The sequence below is a fragment of the Podarcis cretensis genome (genome assembly GCF_951804945.1).
Source record: "Podarcis cretensis genome assembly, chromosome: 13".
In the NCBI taxonomy this organism is placed as follows: domain Eukaryota; kingdom Metazoa; phylum Chordata; class Lepidosauria; order Squamata; family Lacertidae; genus Podarcis; species Podarcis cretensis.
The window spans coordinates 56180238-56196761 of NC_137182.1; the positions used below are offsets into that span (position 1 = coordinate 56180238).

At 50.5% G+C, this 16524-nt stretch overlaps 1 protein-coding gene and 1 long non-coding RNA gene across 2 annotated transcripts; one reads left to right on the forward strand and one right to left on the reverse strand.

The window, feature by feature from the left end:
- Positions 1-2811: 2811 nt before the first annotated feature.
- LOC307202354 lies at positions 2812-5780 on the reverse strand. The gene is made up of 2 exons (XR_013832841.1): positions 5309-5780; positions 2812-4119 (listed from the first exon to the last, which is right to left on the reverse strand). It is a non-coding gene; the product is annotated as an uncharacterized lncRNA (long non-coding RNA).
- Positions 5781-5822: 42 nt separating this feature from the next.
- On the forward strand, positions 5823-11950 carry GP1BA (glycoprotein Ib platelet subunit alpha). The gene is made up of 3 exons (XM_079951845.1): positions 5823-5909; positions 6886-7379; positions 9541-11950. Exon 3 carries the CDS (start codon positions 9543-9545, stop codon positions 11733-11735), a length of 2193 nt encoding a protein of 730 aa, XP_079807971.1. The 5' UTR covers positions 5823-5909; positions 6886-7379; positions 9541-9542; the 3' UTR covers positions 11736-11950.
- Positions 11951-16524: the final 4574 nt, after the last annotated feature.

Sequence of the window (16524 nt, forward strand, 5' to 3'; positions counted from 1 at the left end):
ACGTATGCACATGATGTCATTTTGAGCATCTGTGCATGAGTAAGCAGCAAAACCCAGAAGTAACGTGTTCCGTTACTTTCGGGTCGCGTAACCTGAAAACGCTCAACCTGAAGCACATTTAACCCGAGGTATGACTGTATAACTGCCCCCCCCCCCATGAGATGGGACCATTTCCAAACATAAACACACCTGTGGATCTATAATCAGTCGAGCATCCAACCCAATCTGCATCAGTAAAACCAATCATTTCAGGATTACTAACAGCTGGTAGTCTTAATTTACAGTTTATTATACCCCGTAGATAGCGAAGCAATCTTTTTACACCCACCCAGTCATATTCAGTGGGAACATTTACCTTTCTACTCAGAATTCCCACTGCATTAGAATCATAGAGTTGGAAGAGACCACAAGGGCCATCGAGTCCAACCCCCTGCCAAGCAGGAAACACCATCAGAGCACTCCTGACATATGGTTGTCAAGCCTCTGCTTAAAGACCTCCAAAGAAGGAGACTCCACCACACTCCTTGGCAGCAAGTTCCACTGTCAAACAGCTCTTACTGTCAGGAAGTTCTTCCTAATGTTTAGGTGGAATCTTCTTTCTTGTAGTTTGGAGCCATTGCTCCGTGTCCGCTTCTCTGGAGCAGCAGAAAACAACCTTTCTCCCTCCTCTATGTGACATCCTTTTATATATTTGAACATGGCTATCATATCACCCCTTAACCTCCTCTTCTCCAGGCTAAACATGCCCAGCTCCCTTAGCCGTTCCTCACAAGGCATCGTTTCCAGGCCTTGGACCATTTTGGTCAAAGCATTGGCTAAGTCAGGTCTACATGTAGTAGTAACAAGATAGAAAAGCTTTCCAATCACTACTCATTGTTGCCTCAGTGCGGCAACAGCTTTGAGTCATCTCGATTCTTTAAAAAGTCAGAAGTCATGGCTGTGGTTCTTGCATCTGCATGCTCTGGATCAGTCCATAAATCTTCTGCTTTTGGCTAAGAAGAAATGAACTGCCTTCTTTTCTTTCCACTTGAATTCCAAGGTAGAACTGGATCTTTCCCAGTTCCTTGACCTCAACATCTTTGCTTAAGTTACAGATAGGTAGCCGTGTTGGTCTGCCATAGTCAAAACAAAATAAAAAAATTCCTTCCAGTAGCACCTTAAAGACCAACTAAGTTAGTTCTTGGTATGAGCTTTCGTGTGCATACATCTGAAGAAGTGTGCATGCACACGAAAGCTCATACCAAGAACTAACTTAGTTGGTCTTTAAGGTCCTACTGGAAGGAATTTTTTTATTTTGTTTTATCTTTGCTTAAGTTTTTCACAACCTGCGCACGGTCTCTGTCATTTACTGTGGCAATAATCAAATCATCAACGAAAGCAAGAACATAAGAAATTTGTCCATTATTCGACTTTGTGTACAAAGGCAGATCTGGACATTACAAGGTTAGGGAGGGAAAGTAGACAAGATCTTGGACTTTTTCTGATTCCTCAGAAAAATCCACAACACTATTTCTTGTGTCAGCTTTGTTGTGTTCATCAAAATAAGCTGCATGTCGTCCACTTACTTCGCCTGTTTGTAAGTCCATTATTCTGTGTCCTTTTCCTCCAGAGGCGTATCCCACAAGAATACCTGCTTGCGCTCTGGAGTCAAGCTTGTGTCTATGTTCCCTGGGAACGCGGTGGCAACAAAGACTTCGCAATACACAGATGTGTGACAGGCTAGGAATTTTCCCACAGCAAAGTTCAAAAGGTGCACATCTGGCTCCCTTTGTTGGCAGACTATTTTGGAGAGAGGTCGCAGTTCCTTCTGCGTCTCCCCGCATGTTTTGGGGTAGAGATGCATCCCTGAACATGCACCTCCATGACGGATCTGAACTTTCTTTCAGCTATTGAGCTCTGTTGTGGGGTGTAAGGAACAGTGGCGACATGCTCAATTCCTTCTTGTTCCAGGAGAGATTGCATGTCACATGAGCAATGCTCACCCCCATTATCAGGCATTAACATAGCCAGTGCTCTCTGGAATTCATTCTCCGCCATGGCAAGGTACTTCTTCAACATTTCACTCTTTTCTTTGAGGAAATATGCTACGCAGTTCTTTGAAAAGTCATAGAGAAAAATTAGTATATATCTGTTCTTCCCCAGTGATGGAACATTCATTGGCTCACACAAGTCACTGCGGACTATAGGTCTAGCACTCTGGTGCTTTTCTGTTCGGTGCAAGGAGGAAATAAAAGTTTCACAGATTTCTCAGTGACACAACTTACATATTTTGTTGGTGCAGTGTTGTTCTGTGTTACCTGCAGTCCCCTCGCAAGCTCGTTCTTTTGGAGGTCCAGTATGGCATGTCCTAGTCTTCTGTGCCAGAGTTCGAAGGTCCGCCTCGTCCTTTTGGTTTGAGCGCATCACTTTTGCAGACTGAAGTACTGAAAGATTAACCTCATATACACCATTTATTCACTTGGCTTGGACCTCACCATTCTTAGTTACTTTGCATTCTCAGTTTCCAAATACTACTTGAAAAACTTTTCTGTCCTTCTATTGTGGGTACAGAAATTAATAAGAATGATAAAAAATTGTTTTCATATGCGATAACTGCAGCAAGGATACTATTAGCCCAAAGATGGAAACAAGAAGAAATTTCAACTAAAGAAGAGTGGAAAGAGAAACTGATGAACCATGCTGAGATGGCAAAACTAACAGGGAAAATTCGGAACAAGCAGGACCAGAATTTCCTAAAGGAATGGAAGAAGTTTTTGATATATTTGGAAAGCAGTTGTAACCAATTGACATCACTTGTAAGGTTAGAAGAAGTTTTGTAAGGAGTAATTTATAAATTATTGTGAAAAGAATTAAGAATAGCTGTATTGGAAATTTGAGTTTATAGCAATAATTATAGCAACAAAATGCACAGTTTAGAAAACCAGCAGTCAAGGTTGAAGGAAGTCTTAGGCTGCAATAGCCAAAAATTTCAAAATGATGTTTAAAAGGATGTTATGCTGGAAAATATGTGTAAAAACTAATAAAAAATTATTTTTTTAAAAAAGAAATAAATAAAACCTTTTCTGTCCAAAGTAGACACACTGAGCATATTACAATTCAGTTCTGGGACGTAGGGAACTAATGTTGCCACCTGCAACTTCAATATCACCACCTTGTGGTTTGTCAATATTATTGTAATCTTCAAAGAAGCCCTTATTATATGAAAAATGGGACGTTGCCCCGCTAACTTGATTTGTTTTCGTGATTACTGTATTAGCAGTTAAGCACTTTTCTGGCAAAAGCAAGGACGCTGATAATTCCCCTTCTTTTCCTTTTCTTGCTTAAAAGGAAGGGGTTTTGGAGTTTTTGGAGCTCTGCAGTTCTTTGCAATGTGGCCTCCTTTGTGGCAATTAAAACACACAACTTTCTTAGGTGTGCCTTTGGCCTTCGCATGATGTCTAGAGACATAATCGGAGTCACTGCTCCTTAGGTTTCTGACTGGAGACTCTTCTCTCCCTTGGCACTTCTGCCTCCAATAGGCAATCACATCTTTAAAAGTCGATTGGCCTTTATCCTCCATTAAGTAAGCAAATGTATCAAATTTGGGTCCTAGTGTTGCTAAGAAGCATGCAACCTTTTGGTCTTCATCAAATGGACGCTCAGTCAGTTGTATTTTCTGCAGTATAGCCGTAAATTCATTCACATGTTTTGAAAACTCAGCTTTAGAATTCATTCTAAGCTTTAAAAGATCGCGTATTAATCTTCTCCACTGAGCACACTTACTGATGTTTCCAGGCGAACGCTCCAATTCACTCTTTATGCTGCCTCCATACATCCGCTCCAAATCACTTAAAATTTGCGCAGCATGGTCTCTACTGTCAATTAGCGACAAATGTTCATCTTCAAGTCCATCTAATATGGTTACCTTGGCTTTGCTGTTTTGCGATTTCCACAACTTAATTCTAGCCAAATCTTCTTCGCTCGTGCCAGTAGGCATAGGCATTTCAATGGCATCTAAATTCCCTTCCCCTTCAAGGAACACCATGAGACGCTTTTTCCAAATAACAAAATTGTGTTCATTTAACTTAGGCATTGCTCGGTATCCGTAACCGGAGAAAGCTGCACTCGCCATCTCAAAATCTGAAAAATATTAAAAATTTGAGAAACTTGTTGCAGGAAGTTATGTATAGGTTGGGGGAGGGGGGTTGCCCCTCCAGCAGATATCACACAAATGCAGCCCACTACCAAATCAGAACAATCACTTTGGTGACTTGTCCCCACAAAACACTTCATCACAGTTTCTTCCAGCCTATTCAAAGGGCCTCTGCTGCACAGCACCAAATGTAAGAATTCACTGATAAATGGATCTATGCACTGGCTCACTGGGAAAACCTCAGAAATTCCTATAGACCTGTGAGCTCAGCTGCTCAGCAGCCCCTCTGCCTGAGTGATAATCCCTGGCATCCTGATACCTGAGTGCCAGACAGGTAGCCATTCCAGAAAGAACAAACCCAGATGAAGACAAAAGGGTGGGATGGACTTGGCTGGGAAACAGGGAAATGTAAAGATCTCTTTTGTTACATTTGATGGGTGTTTGGTGGAGGGCAAGGGGAACCATGGGGCAGGCTCCAGGATGCTCAGATTCCTGCCACTAGACCTCCCCTTTCATGATGTAAACGTGATGTACAAGTGATGTAGTTTGGGGGGGTGTGAGCAGCTAATAAAAGTTTGGGTTCTCTTTTGTTTGGGGCTTCCATCTTGTTCCACCAGGTGGCAGGTGGGAGTCCCATCGCGACAGTCTTCAATCAAGACCAAGCCTACTGGCTGCTGTTTTGCTCTGGGATTCCTGGCTGGGGTCCTTGTTTTTTGTCCAAGGGAGACCTCAGATTTCTCCGTTAACATTGTCAACATTCAAAATCAAAACCTCAAAATTCAAAGCAACTTTTCACTGCCTCGTTACCAGGCGGAGGGGAGCTTAATCCCCTCACACAATGGAACAATAGACCATGTGTTTACCAGGAAGTAGAAAAAAATACTTTTCAGCTCAGGATCTCAATCCAGTGCCATCCACCAAAAATACTCAAAAATACTCAACTCTGGGCCCGATAACCCTTTGTGGGAATGTTGAGGAAAACAGGAGAGGATATATGGATTAAATTTTTTGCTGGAAGCAAGTGGATGGATTCTTTGGAATCATTTAAGTTGAGCAATGCAGTCTGGTTTGTCCAGTCTGGCTTGTTGCTGGCAAATTTCCCCGTTTAATTCCCTCCTCAAAATAATAATAACAACACAACAGTTTTGTTTAAAAGCAAGAGTAAAGTTTACTTACATTCTGCTCACAGCAGTAAATCTGAAAGGCAGGCTTTGTCCTGTGGTTCCAGTTAAATTTGCAGAGAAAAGAAGTCTGAGCTAAACCTCAGACGTTCTCCCTTGTGACTTCCAGACTCTGTGAGGATGAGCCATGTGCTGCTGGCAAGAGAGCAAAAGAGCAAAGAAAAAGGAGGATGCGTTTTGCAGGATCTGCCGGGGCCACGCCCCTCTACCTGGCCACGCCCAGGGGGAGGAGCCTCCAGACCAGGTGCGTCAGGAAGTCCTCCTGGCTGGAGCCACACTCTCCTGGGTGTCTCCTCTGGGCAAGAGGAAATGTTGTCTGTGGCTGCATCACTGATGATAACATCCCATAGGGTTACCACGCCTCGTTAGGGAAATCAAAGACCTTCTCGGATAAATCCTATTTCTCCCGTCTCTGGATTCTTAGCAGAAACTCGTGTCTTTTCTCGTTTGCAGTGGAATAATTTTGAACCCGGGTTCATGAGTGAGGCGGGAGCGGCTGCCTCGTTCATTTCTTACCTTATCCATTTCACAAAAACTATGTACCCCGCTTGATTGTAATAAAAGAAAAGGCGAATGGGAGAGGTTTGCAAAAAGAGGTGTTGTTGTTGTTGAGTCGTTTAGTGGTGTCCAACTCTTTGTGACCCCCTGGACCAGAGCAGGCCAGGCACTCCTGTCTTCCACTGCCTCCCCCAGTTTGGTCAGACTCATGCTGGTAGCATCGAGAACACTGTCCCACAATCTCGCCCTCCGTCGTCCTCTTCTCCTTGTGCCCTCCATCTTTCCCAACATCAGGGTCTTTTCCAGGGAGTCTTCTCTTCTCATGAGGTGGCCAAAGTACTGGAGCCTCAGCTTCAGGATCTGTCCTTCCAGTGAGCACTCAGGGCTGATTTCCTTCAGAATGGAGAGGTTTGATCTTCTTGCAGTCCATGGGACTCTCAAGAGTCTCCTCCAGCACCAGAATTCAAAAGCTTCCATTCCTCGGCGATCAGCCTTCTTGATGGTCCAGCTCTCACTTCCATACATCACTACTGGGAAAACCAGAGCTTTAACTATACGGACCTTTGTTGGCAAGGTGATGTCTCTGCTTTTTAAGATGCTGTCTAGGTTTGTCATTGCTTTTCTCCCAAGGAGCAGGAGTCTTTTAATTTCGTGACTGCTGTCACCATCTGCATGGAACCCAAGAGAGTAAAATATCTCACTGCCTCCATTTCTTCCCCTTCTATTTGCCAGGAGGTGATGGGACCAGTGGCCATGATCTTCGTTTTTTTGATGTTGAGCTTCAGACCATATGTTGCGCTCTCCTCTTTCACCCTCATTAAAAAGTTCTTTAATTCCTCCTCACTTTCTGCCATCAAGTTGTGTCATCTGCATATCTGAGGTTGTTGATATTTCTTCCGGCGATCTTAATTCCGGTTTGGGATTCATCCAATCCAGCCTTTTGCATGATGAATTCTGCGTATAAGTTAAATAACCAGGGAGACAATATACAGCAGAAGTAGATGTCTTTCTGGAACTCTCTAGCTTTCTCCATAATCCAGCGCATGTTTGCAGTTTGGTCTCTGGCAAAAAGAGGTAAAACGAGGAAATCGAGAGAGAGAAATTCACGGCCGCGCTTTAAAAGGTACAAAAGATGAAAGCGCTGAAATACTTTTACACTCGTCTCAGTTTTCTAAGCGACTGGGGACAGGCTCGCCTGTTAGCAGGTGCTGAAAATGCAGGGAAGGCGCCTGCAGGATCTCAAGAGGCAGGGAGTTCCGCAGGGCAGCCGCTGCCACACGAAGCCCCAGTTTCTGGGAGCCGTTTTTGAGGCGAGGCGACCAGAGGAGGACGCAATAATCTGGTGCTGGCAGACTTGGGTTCAGTTCCTCGCCCAGGAAAGTCCCAGTCTTGTTTTTTGCTTGGGGAGGGCGCTGGAAGGGGAGGCGGGCGGTGGGGGCTCAGGAAACCACAGAGGGCCTTCCGCTGCTCAGGGCGCAGGAGATTGGGCTGTGGGTTCGAGTCAGGGCGCCAGAGAGCGAGCGAGCGAGCAAGGCGTTGAGTGGGACCAGGAGAAGCCCAGGAGGAAGGTAAGATTCGGGGGGGGGGTGGAAGACATTAATTTTTTGGCGGAGGGGAGGGAGTTCTGCTGGAAGACCCCATGGTCTGCTCTTGCCAACCTGGCCGGAAAAGCAGCGGGCAAGCTTTTGGGTGCAACAGAATTCCTCGTCAGGCTGGAACGAGAAGGGGAAACCATGTTCTTAGCTGTGGCAAGAAAGATTGTGGTGCATATCCTGGAAAAATGGAGTGTTTGTTCTGCAGTCAGGATTGATTGATTGACTGATTGATTGATTACCCAGCCTTCATCCTAAGGTCCCAGGAAAGGCTGCAGCATCAAAACACAATATAATTAAAAACGACTTTAAGTAACTGAACCACCACAGAAATAATGTGGGTCATAAAAAAATAGCCCTCGAGTGTCAAAAGAAGTCAAGCCAGAGAATGAGAGTCTTCGGCAAGGCGCCGCTCCTTAGGCAGGGAGTTCCACAGGTCAGGGTCGCCACAGAGAAGGCAGGCCTCTCCCCCCGTGATGTCACCTCCCCACCAAGGCTCCAAGGACAGAGGGAATCCCGAGGGGCCCCCTCTGCTCCCCTCAGCACCTGAGAGGGTCTGGAGGGCGTGAGGGGGGGTCTTTCAGGTGTTTGGGGGTCGTGAATACTTCAGGGCTTGGAACCTCAGTGTGAGCACCTTGAACTGGGCCCGGAAAGGAAACGGGCAACCAGCGCAGCTGTTTTGAAACAGAGGTGATGGAAGGTGATTGTGGCCCTGGAAAGGCACCCGAGGGTCATCTAGTCCAACCCGCTGAGATGCAGGAACTTGAACTGAAGCATCCCGGACAGATGGGCCCCCAATGGTCAGGGATGATGGGAGTTGTAGTCTAGCAAGAGCGGGAGGAGGGGCACTATTTTCCCACCCCTCCTGGGGCAGAAGAAATTCATTAAATCCACTTTTGCCTCTCCTCGCCAGAAGAGGAGGGTCGCTTCCCCCCTTCAGGGATTCCCCTTATTCCGGCTGTTGGGTGTCAAGCGTCCTGGGGTTCCCAGTGGAATTAAGAGGCAAGACCAGGAGCCTGAAGACCCCCCCCGCCTCCCCAGGGGACCGGCCTGTGTTTCTGGGTCGCCCCCAGAGGCACCTCAAAGCCACTTCCCTCGGGGTTTCTGCTTGGAAGGTCGCAATCCAGCTGAGCTGTCATTTGGGGCGCATCTGGACATTTGAGGTTCCATCCAGTTTGGCGAACAGCATCAGCCCAAAGGAAAGTGTTTGCGTGCGTCAGAGAGAGAGAGATGGACAAGGAAACCACCCTAACTCGGAATCGCTTGCAGAAATGTTTGGTTGCATAGCAGGGGGCTAGACTAGATGTCCCTTGAGGGTCCCTTCAAATTCGGTGGTGTGGTGGAATATAGTTCCCTCCATCGCCTGTTCGATAACCTTCTCTGAGACAGAATGCAGTTGGCTGGGGGCTCATAGGACCCCTGCTACCCCTACTCTGACGTCAGAGGCCCTTCTCCCTGGCCCGCCCCTCGGGACCCCCTCGGGTGGGCAAGTCCTGGGTGCAGGCTGGGCGGGGGACACGGCAGTGATGACCCCCCCCCCATAAAAAAGGTCAGGGAGGAGCGCACGCCTCTCTCAGCATGCAGAAGGAAAGCTGGCTTGGCTTCCCAAGGAGAAGGAACAGTATTCTGCACGTGCTCAGAGATAACCTTGTTCTTTGCTCGAGGCGATGCGCTGAAGCTCAGCACACGCGCCTCTCTGCGCCCTTTCCCCCTGACATCCCAGACGGGACTGAACAGGGTTCCCACCTCATCCTCAGGACCGTGGGTGCGCGCCATTCTCCCCACGGCTGCACGTAGTGTGCGCGATGTCACACGCACCATGTGCAGCAGCTGCCATGTACCTGGGGCATGGCAGGTCCGTGTTGCAGCGGCCAGCTGTGGCAGCTCCTCTTGCCCCCCTTCTCCTTGGGGAGGGACTCGGGGACCCTTCTGCCTCTGAAAGGGGGCCTCGCTGGCTGGCTGCGGAGGGGGGAGCTGAACTCTTTCTCTTGGAGGCAGGGCCACCGCTGCCGCCTGCCAGCTTTGCCCACTGACTTTGTGGGTGCCCGGCCCCCCATTATATTATTCTGGGTGCCCAAGCCCCCCTGGAGTTGGCTCCTCTGTGACTGCCTGCCTTCCTCTCTCCCCGCCTCCCCAGAGATGCTGCCTTGCGCCCTGCGCGTCCTTCTGGCGACCCTGGTGGCCGTGGCCGGAGCCCCGGACGCCGCGCCGCCCTGCGAGTCCGAGATGAACAAGATCAAGGACCTGCTGCAGGTGAGCTGCGTGGGGCGGGGGCTGAGCAGCGTCCCCCCCGGGCTGCCCCAGGACACGGGCATCTTGCTGCTGGGCTCCAACCGCCTGAGCCGCGTCTCGCTGGCCTCCTTCCAGCACCTGAGCGCGCTGGTGGAGCTCGACCTGTCCAACAACAGCCTGACCGCCCTGGACACCGGCGGCGCCTCGCTGCCCGGCCTCCAGCAGCTCGACCTGTCGCACAACGGCCTGCAGAGCCTGCCCGCCTTGGAGGGGATGCCCGCGCTGAAGCGCCTGGCCCTGGCGCACAACGCGCTCCCGCGGCTGCCGGCGGCGGGATTCCGCGCCCTGCGCGCCCTGGAGGATCTGGAGCTGCAGGGCAACGGGATCCGGGATCTGCCCCAGGCGGCCTTCGAGGGGCTGCAGAAGCTGAAGGACGTGGACCTGGCCGACAACCTGCTGGAGGAGCTGCCCCGGGAGCTGCTGGCCGGGCTGGGCAGCCTGGAGATCCTGCGCCTGGAGAGGAACCGGCTGCAGAGGGTGCCCGACGGCTTCTTCCCCGAGGACAACTACTTCGCCTACCTGTACCTGGCGGGGAACCCCTGGGTGTGCGACTGCGCGCTGGTCTACCTGCGCGACTACATCCTGGAGTACGAGACCAGCGTGTATACTCGCGTGCAAGGCCCCGGGAAGGAGATCACCGAGAACAAGCCCGAGAGCGTGGAGTGCCAGGCGCCCGCGCCCGAGAAGGGGCGCCCCGTCATGTACTTCCAGGCGCACTGCCAGGGGCCCGAGGGAGACAGCGACGGGGGCCAAGGGGAAGGGGGTCTCGCCACCACTGAGCCCCACGCCATTGCCCACACGACCCTGGTCTCCAGCACCGCCGCGCCGGCCACGCATGTCCGTACCCCACCCTCCACCGCAGCACCGACCACGCGTGTCCGCACCCCACCCTCCACCGCCGCAGCGACCACGAGTGTCCGCACCCCACCCTCCACCGCCGCGCCGACCACGCGTGTCCGCACCACACCTTCCACCGCCGCGCCGACCACGCGTGTCCGCACCACACCTTCCACTGCCGCGCCGACCACGCGTGTCCGCACCACACCTTCCACTGCCGCGCCGACCACGCGTGTCCGCACCACACCTTCCACTGCCGCGCCGACCACGCGTGTCCGCACCACACCTTCCACCGCCGCGCCGACCACGCGTGTCCGCACCACACCTTCCACTGCCGCGCCGACCACGCGTGTCCGCACCACACCTTCCACCACCGCGCCAACCACGCGTGTCCACACCACACCATCCACCGCCGCACCGACCACGAGCGTCGCCACACTTGCGCCCAGCACCGCCTCACCATCTCCCCATGTCCCCACTACGGCTCCAGAAAACCTCCCCGGTCCTGTTCTCACCTCCACCCCGGAGCCAGTCCCTTCCACAAGTCGCATGCTGCCCGCAACAACTCTCCAACCCCTTTCGACGGCGGTGGCTGCCACGTCCCATCCTCTGCCAAGTGCCGCGGCCTCGCCAGCCCTGCCACCTCTCAGCACTCCTGCTCCCAGTCGCTGCCCTCCTCCCGCCCCTTGCCACTGCTCCTTGCTGCCAGCCACAGCCCCGCAGCGGAGTTGGCACTGGTCGCCCAGGACCTGGGCTGGCTGGCTGGCTGCCCACTGCTGCCTGCTGCGCCTGGTCCTCTACGTTGCCTGCCTGGCACTGGCCGTGCTGCCCACCTTGGCTCTGCTGTGTTGGTTGGGGTGGCTGTGTGCCAGCTTGCAGCGCCCAACCCTGCGAGGTGGGCCGGGGCCCCGGCTGGTCAAGTACCGCCAGCTGCAGCAGAAGGGCGCTCCCCGAGGGTGGCAGCTGGAAGGGCTCCAAGCTCAGCGTCCTCTGGCCGCCGTGCCCCGCACCTACCGCGTCTGCAAGGTGTTTGAGGCCGCCCCCTCCCGCCACGTCAGCTGGCTCTTCGTCAGCCTGCCGGGGCCAACGCAAAAGTGGCCCTGGCAACGCAGGCGAGGCCGGGCGCCCTCGGCCTACAGCTTGGATCGCGGGCAAGACGCCATTGGGGCTGTGCGGGTGAAGCATGGCACCGCCACTTTGTAGGGAGGTCCGAGGGCCAAGGGACCCCCTGCGAGTGCAGGGATGGAGAATCGTAGAATCGGAAGGGCTCCCTTAGGGTCATCTAGTCCAACCCCCGGCAATGCAGGAATCTCAGCTCCAGGCATCCATGACAGATGGGACACCCAGCCCTCTTAAAAACCTCCAAGGAAGGAAGGAGGGAGACGTTCCATTTAGAGGCAGGGTCTTTTTGCATGAAAAGAGAGAAAATGAATTTGTAATATCAGGATTTGAAGAGTGAAAATAAAAAGTGGTTTCCAGAAGATAGAATGGCTGGATTTTTCTGAGTGGATACTGCATTTAGCTGCAGGACAGAGAACCAGAAGTCCTTTCATATTATCTTTCTTTAATCTCTTCTCTTTCCTCCTCTTCTTGCTTTCCTCTCTCTCATTTTCTTTTCTTCTTTCTGCCTTTCTTTTCTTTTTTAGATTAGATAGCTGTTTTATTAAAAAATATGCTTTGTAATGGGTATGAACTGCTGTATATTTTGGCATAAGTGCAGTGGTACCTTAGGTTACATACACTTCAGGTTACAGATGCAATACGATATCTTTATTGTCATTGTCCCATACAGAACAATGAAATTGAAAAATCTACTTAAGACATTCAAAACCCCTGAAAAACTCTGAAACCCCATTTTAAAATACAATATACTATAGAGACTCCTTATGCTGCGTTTGGAACCAAAATCGCATTTGGATAGAAACTGTTTCTCAGGCGGCTAGTCCTGGTCTTTATAACCCTGGACCTTCTTCCAGAAGGCAGAAGCTGAAAGGGATCATTTCTGGGGTGCGCACTATCCTGCGCTATCTCTGCAGCTTTCTTATGGCACTTGGAAGAATAGTTTTGATCCAAGGTGGGAAGAGTGCACCCAATTATTCTCTCCGCAGTCTTTACAACCCTGGACAGTATTGCTTTTCCCCCCGACGGTGCAGCTCCCAAACCACACACACAGAAACAGTACCTCGGGTTAAGAACTTTGCTTCAGGACGAGAACAGAAATCGTGCTCCAGCGGTGCGGCGGCAGTGGGAGGCCCCATTAGCTAAAGTGGTGCTTCAGGTTAAGTACAGTTTCAGGTTAAGAACGGACCTCCAGAACAAATTAAGTTCTTAAACCGAGGTACCACTGTACCAATATATTTTTTTTCTAAGCACATATGCACATGCGCACATAGAGATATTTACTAAAAAGTGGGGGCTGGGCGGACACACAGTCACTGTTTGAACGTAGGGAGAGCCTGCTGGGTCAGGCCGAAGGGGGCCCACCAAGTCCAGCATGGGGCTCTCACAGTGGCCAACTTGATGCCCAATATGGGAAACTAGCATGCAAGATTTGAGTATAACAACCGCTCCCCAGTCCTGGGGTTCCCAAGCATTATTGTCCAGCTGCCCTCGGCTGCCCTCTCCTCCTCCATGAATTTGTCCCATCCTTTTTTAAAGCCATCCAGGTTAGTGGCCTTCCCTGCCTCCAGTGGCAGGCAGTTCCATAAGCTTAACTCTGCACTGCGTGAAGAAGGGTTTTGTTTTACCTGCCTGGCACCTTCGAGCATTCAGCTTCATGGCTTGACCATGAGGGAGAAAAACATTTCTCTAGCTACTTTATCCAGGCAATGCATTGTTTTATAAACTTCTAGCTTGCAGCCAGAAAAGGGGTCAGAGGAACTCCCTCCCACTGTTTCAGATGCCTCCCTGCGAAACCCAATCTCAGAGCAGGAGACTCTTCCATCTCAGAGTCGTGGGTCTGAGCCCCATGTTGGGTAAAAGAGGTTCCCGCATTGCAAGGGGGTGGGGGTTGGACTAGATGACTCTGGTGGTCCCTTCCAGCTCAGCAGTTCTTGTTGTTGTTTAGTTGTTTAGTCATGTCCTCCTCTTCGTGACCCCCTGGACCAGAGCACGCCAGGCCCTCCTGTCTTCCACTGCCTCCCGCAGTTTGGTCAGACTCATGTTTGTAGCTTCGAGAACACTGTCCCACCATCTCGTCCTCCGTTGTCCCCTTCTCCTTGTGCCCTCCATCTTTCCCAACATCAGGGTCTTTTCCAGGGAGTCGAGTCTTCTCATGAGGTGGCCAAAGTCTTGGAGCCTCAGCTTCAGGATCCGTCCTTCCAGTGAGCACTCAGGGCTGATTTCCTTCAGAATGGATAGATTTAATCTTCTTGCAGTCCATGGGACTCTCAAGAGTCTCCTCCAGCACCACAATTCAAAAGCATCCATTCTTCGGCGATCAGCCTTCTTTAGGTCCAGCTCTCACTTCCATACATCACAACTGGGAAAACCAGAGCTTTAACTATACGGACCTTTGTTGGCAAGGTGATGTTTCTGCTTTTTAAGATGCTGTCTAGGTTTGCCACCGCCTTTCTCCCAAGGAGCAGGCGTCTTTTAATTTCAGCAGTTCTAGGATTCTATAAACCCAGTGGTCGCTGACCATTGGAGAATGACCTGGTGCCTTTTTGAAGGGTCTGGCCCAGTTCTTGAATAAGACTAGATAGCACGGTTTTTTTTGGGGGGGGGGGGGCAATGGGCTGACTTGCAAGGAGCAGGAATTTGCCGCAAAAGTTGTGAACGAGACTGAAAGGTTTTGCTTCAGTGCCACATAAAAGATAAAATAGCTATAATTTAAAAAGGTATTTAAGTATAATTTTAGTAAAAAAAAAAAAAGAGGCATTTTTGCTGGGGTTAATTGGTGAGGAAATAATAATAATAAAGATATAAATTTGTTTATGCATGCCACAATGGCTGCAAAAATACTTCTGGCCCAGAAATGGAAGCAGATGGAAATTCCTACACTGGAAGATTGGCAGATAAAGATGGTTGATACAGCTGACGGGTAAGATCTGGAATTGGCGTGACGAGCTGTTTCAAAAGGACTGGAGCAAATTTATATTTTATATGAAAGAAAACTGTAAACATTTGAAAACTTTTGTAGGTTTGAGCTGAAACGTTTGGTAATGTGGAAATAAGGGGCTGATTTACATATAAGGAGGTGAATGTCAAAAGAAGATGTAAGGTAAAAAAAGTGGCTATAGAAATGCGAAGAAATTGTAAAAGATGTTTGGAAGTCAGAAAGAGGGAGGGAAGGAGGTCGGTGCTTTGTTTGAGCAATGCTTTAAGTTATGGATTTGTGTAATGAAAATGTAATGAAATATGGAAAACTCAATAAAAATTACGTTTAAAAAAAATAAAAAATAAGAAGGTAAAATAGCTACCACTGGGATTAAGGACTCAGCACCAACTCCAGAATGGAAAGGCACCCAAAACCCCCTCAGGGAGATTTCCCTTGGCAACAGTGTGTGTGTGTGTGTGTGTGGGGAAATCACAGAACTGGAAGGGAACCTCAAAGGTCTTGTCCAACCCCCTTCGATGTAGGAACCACACAGCTAAAGCATCCCTGGCAGGTGGGCCCCCCCCCACATCTGTTTAACCTCCCCCAAAGGGAGAGCCTGCCACCTTCTGTGCCACCGCCAAACAGCTCTTGCCAGCTGGCACTGCCAGGAAGTTATTCTCAAGGTTGTGTTGGAAATCTCCTTGCCATTTGAACCCAGTGCTTCAGACCCTGCCCTCTGGGCAGAGGTCACTGCCAGGCCCATCTGCCCTGAACCCCACATTTAGGCATGACCCCCAATTCTGCATTGGTTGGGAGAGGTCTCCTCTGCTTTCCACCCCCTCGTTAAGCACCTATAGATCTATAAAGGTGCTTAATTATGGATATAATGGTCTTATTTTCGGTACCCACAACGTTGCAGGAGGCCCTGCGAGGCTGCAGGGAACAGCCAAGGTTTTGCAGGAGGATAAAGGATTTTTAGGGACCCGGGTGGCACTGTGGGTTAAACCACAGAGCCTAGGGCTTGCCGATCAGAAGGTCTGTGGTTTGAATCCCCGCAACGGGGTGAGCTCCGATTGCTCAGTACCTGCTCCTGCCCACCTAGCAGTTCAAAAGCACGTCAAAATGCAAGTAGATAAATAGGTACCACTCCGGCGGGAAGGTAAACGGTGTTTCTGTGTGCGGCTCTGGTTTGCCAAAGCGGCTTAGTCCTGCTGGCCACATGACCCGGAAGCTGTACGCCGGCTCCCTCGGCCAGTAAAGCGAGATGAGCGCCGCAACCCCAGAGTCAGCCACGACTGGACCTAAGGGTCAGGGGTCCCTTTACCTTTAATGGATTTTTAAGGGGTGAAATGCAAAGAGAAGTGTGTTGGGGGGTGGAGTGTTACCCCAGAAGAGTGAAGAAAGGCCCTGATCTCCCCCCACCTCTCAGCCCGCCAGTCGCTTACCTTCCTTCCCAGCCTCTTCAAATGCAATACAAAAAATAAAGGGGGGTCCTTGAGCTGCCCACACCTGAGCGACGTTCTGGACATCAGCAAGTGGGCTATGGATCTCACTGGTCAGAAAGAGACTGGGGTCCCTCCTTCCAGGAGAGAGGCTTAGGGCCCTCGTATCTATGGGACCGTCTCTCCTGGTCTGCTCCACAGAGGACCTTAAGGTCCATGAATAATCATAGTTTAGAGGTCCTGGGCCCTAAGGAAGTTAGATTATCCTCCACCAGGGCCAGGGCCTTTTCAGTGCTGGCTCCGACCTGGTGGAATGCTCTGTCCCATGAGACCAGGGCCCTGCAGGATTTAACTTCCTTCTGCAGGGCCTGTAAGACAGAGCTATTCTGCCTGATCTTTTATTCCCCTTCCTCCCCTTTTTATGAAGATTCCCCGCTCTGGGATCCCACAGCTAATTCTCCCCTGGTCTCCTCGCTGGCCCAAACAGGACTAATTTAGCCAGCTAGCCCTG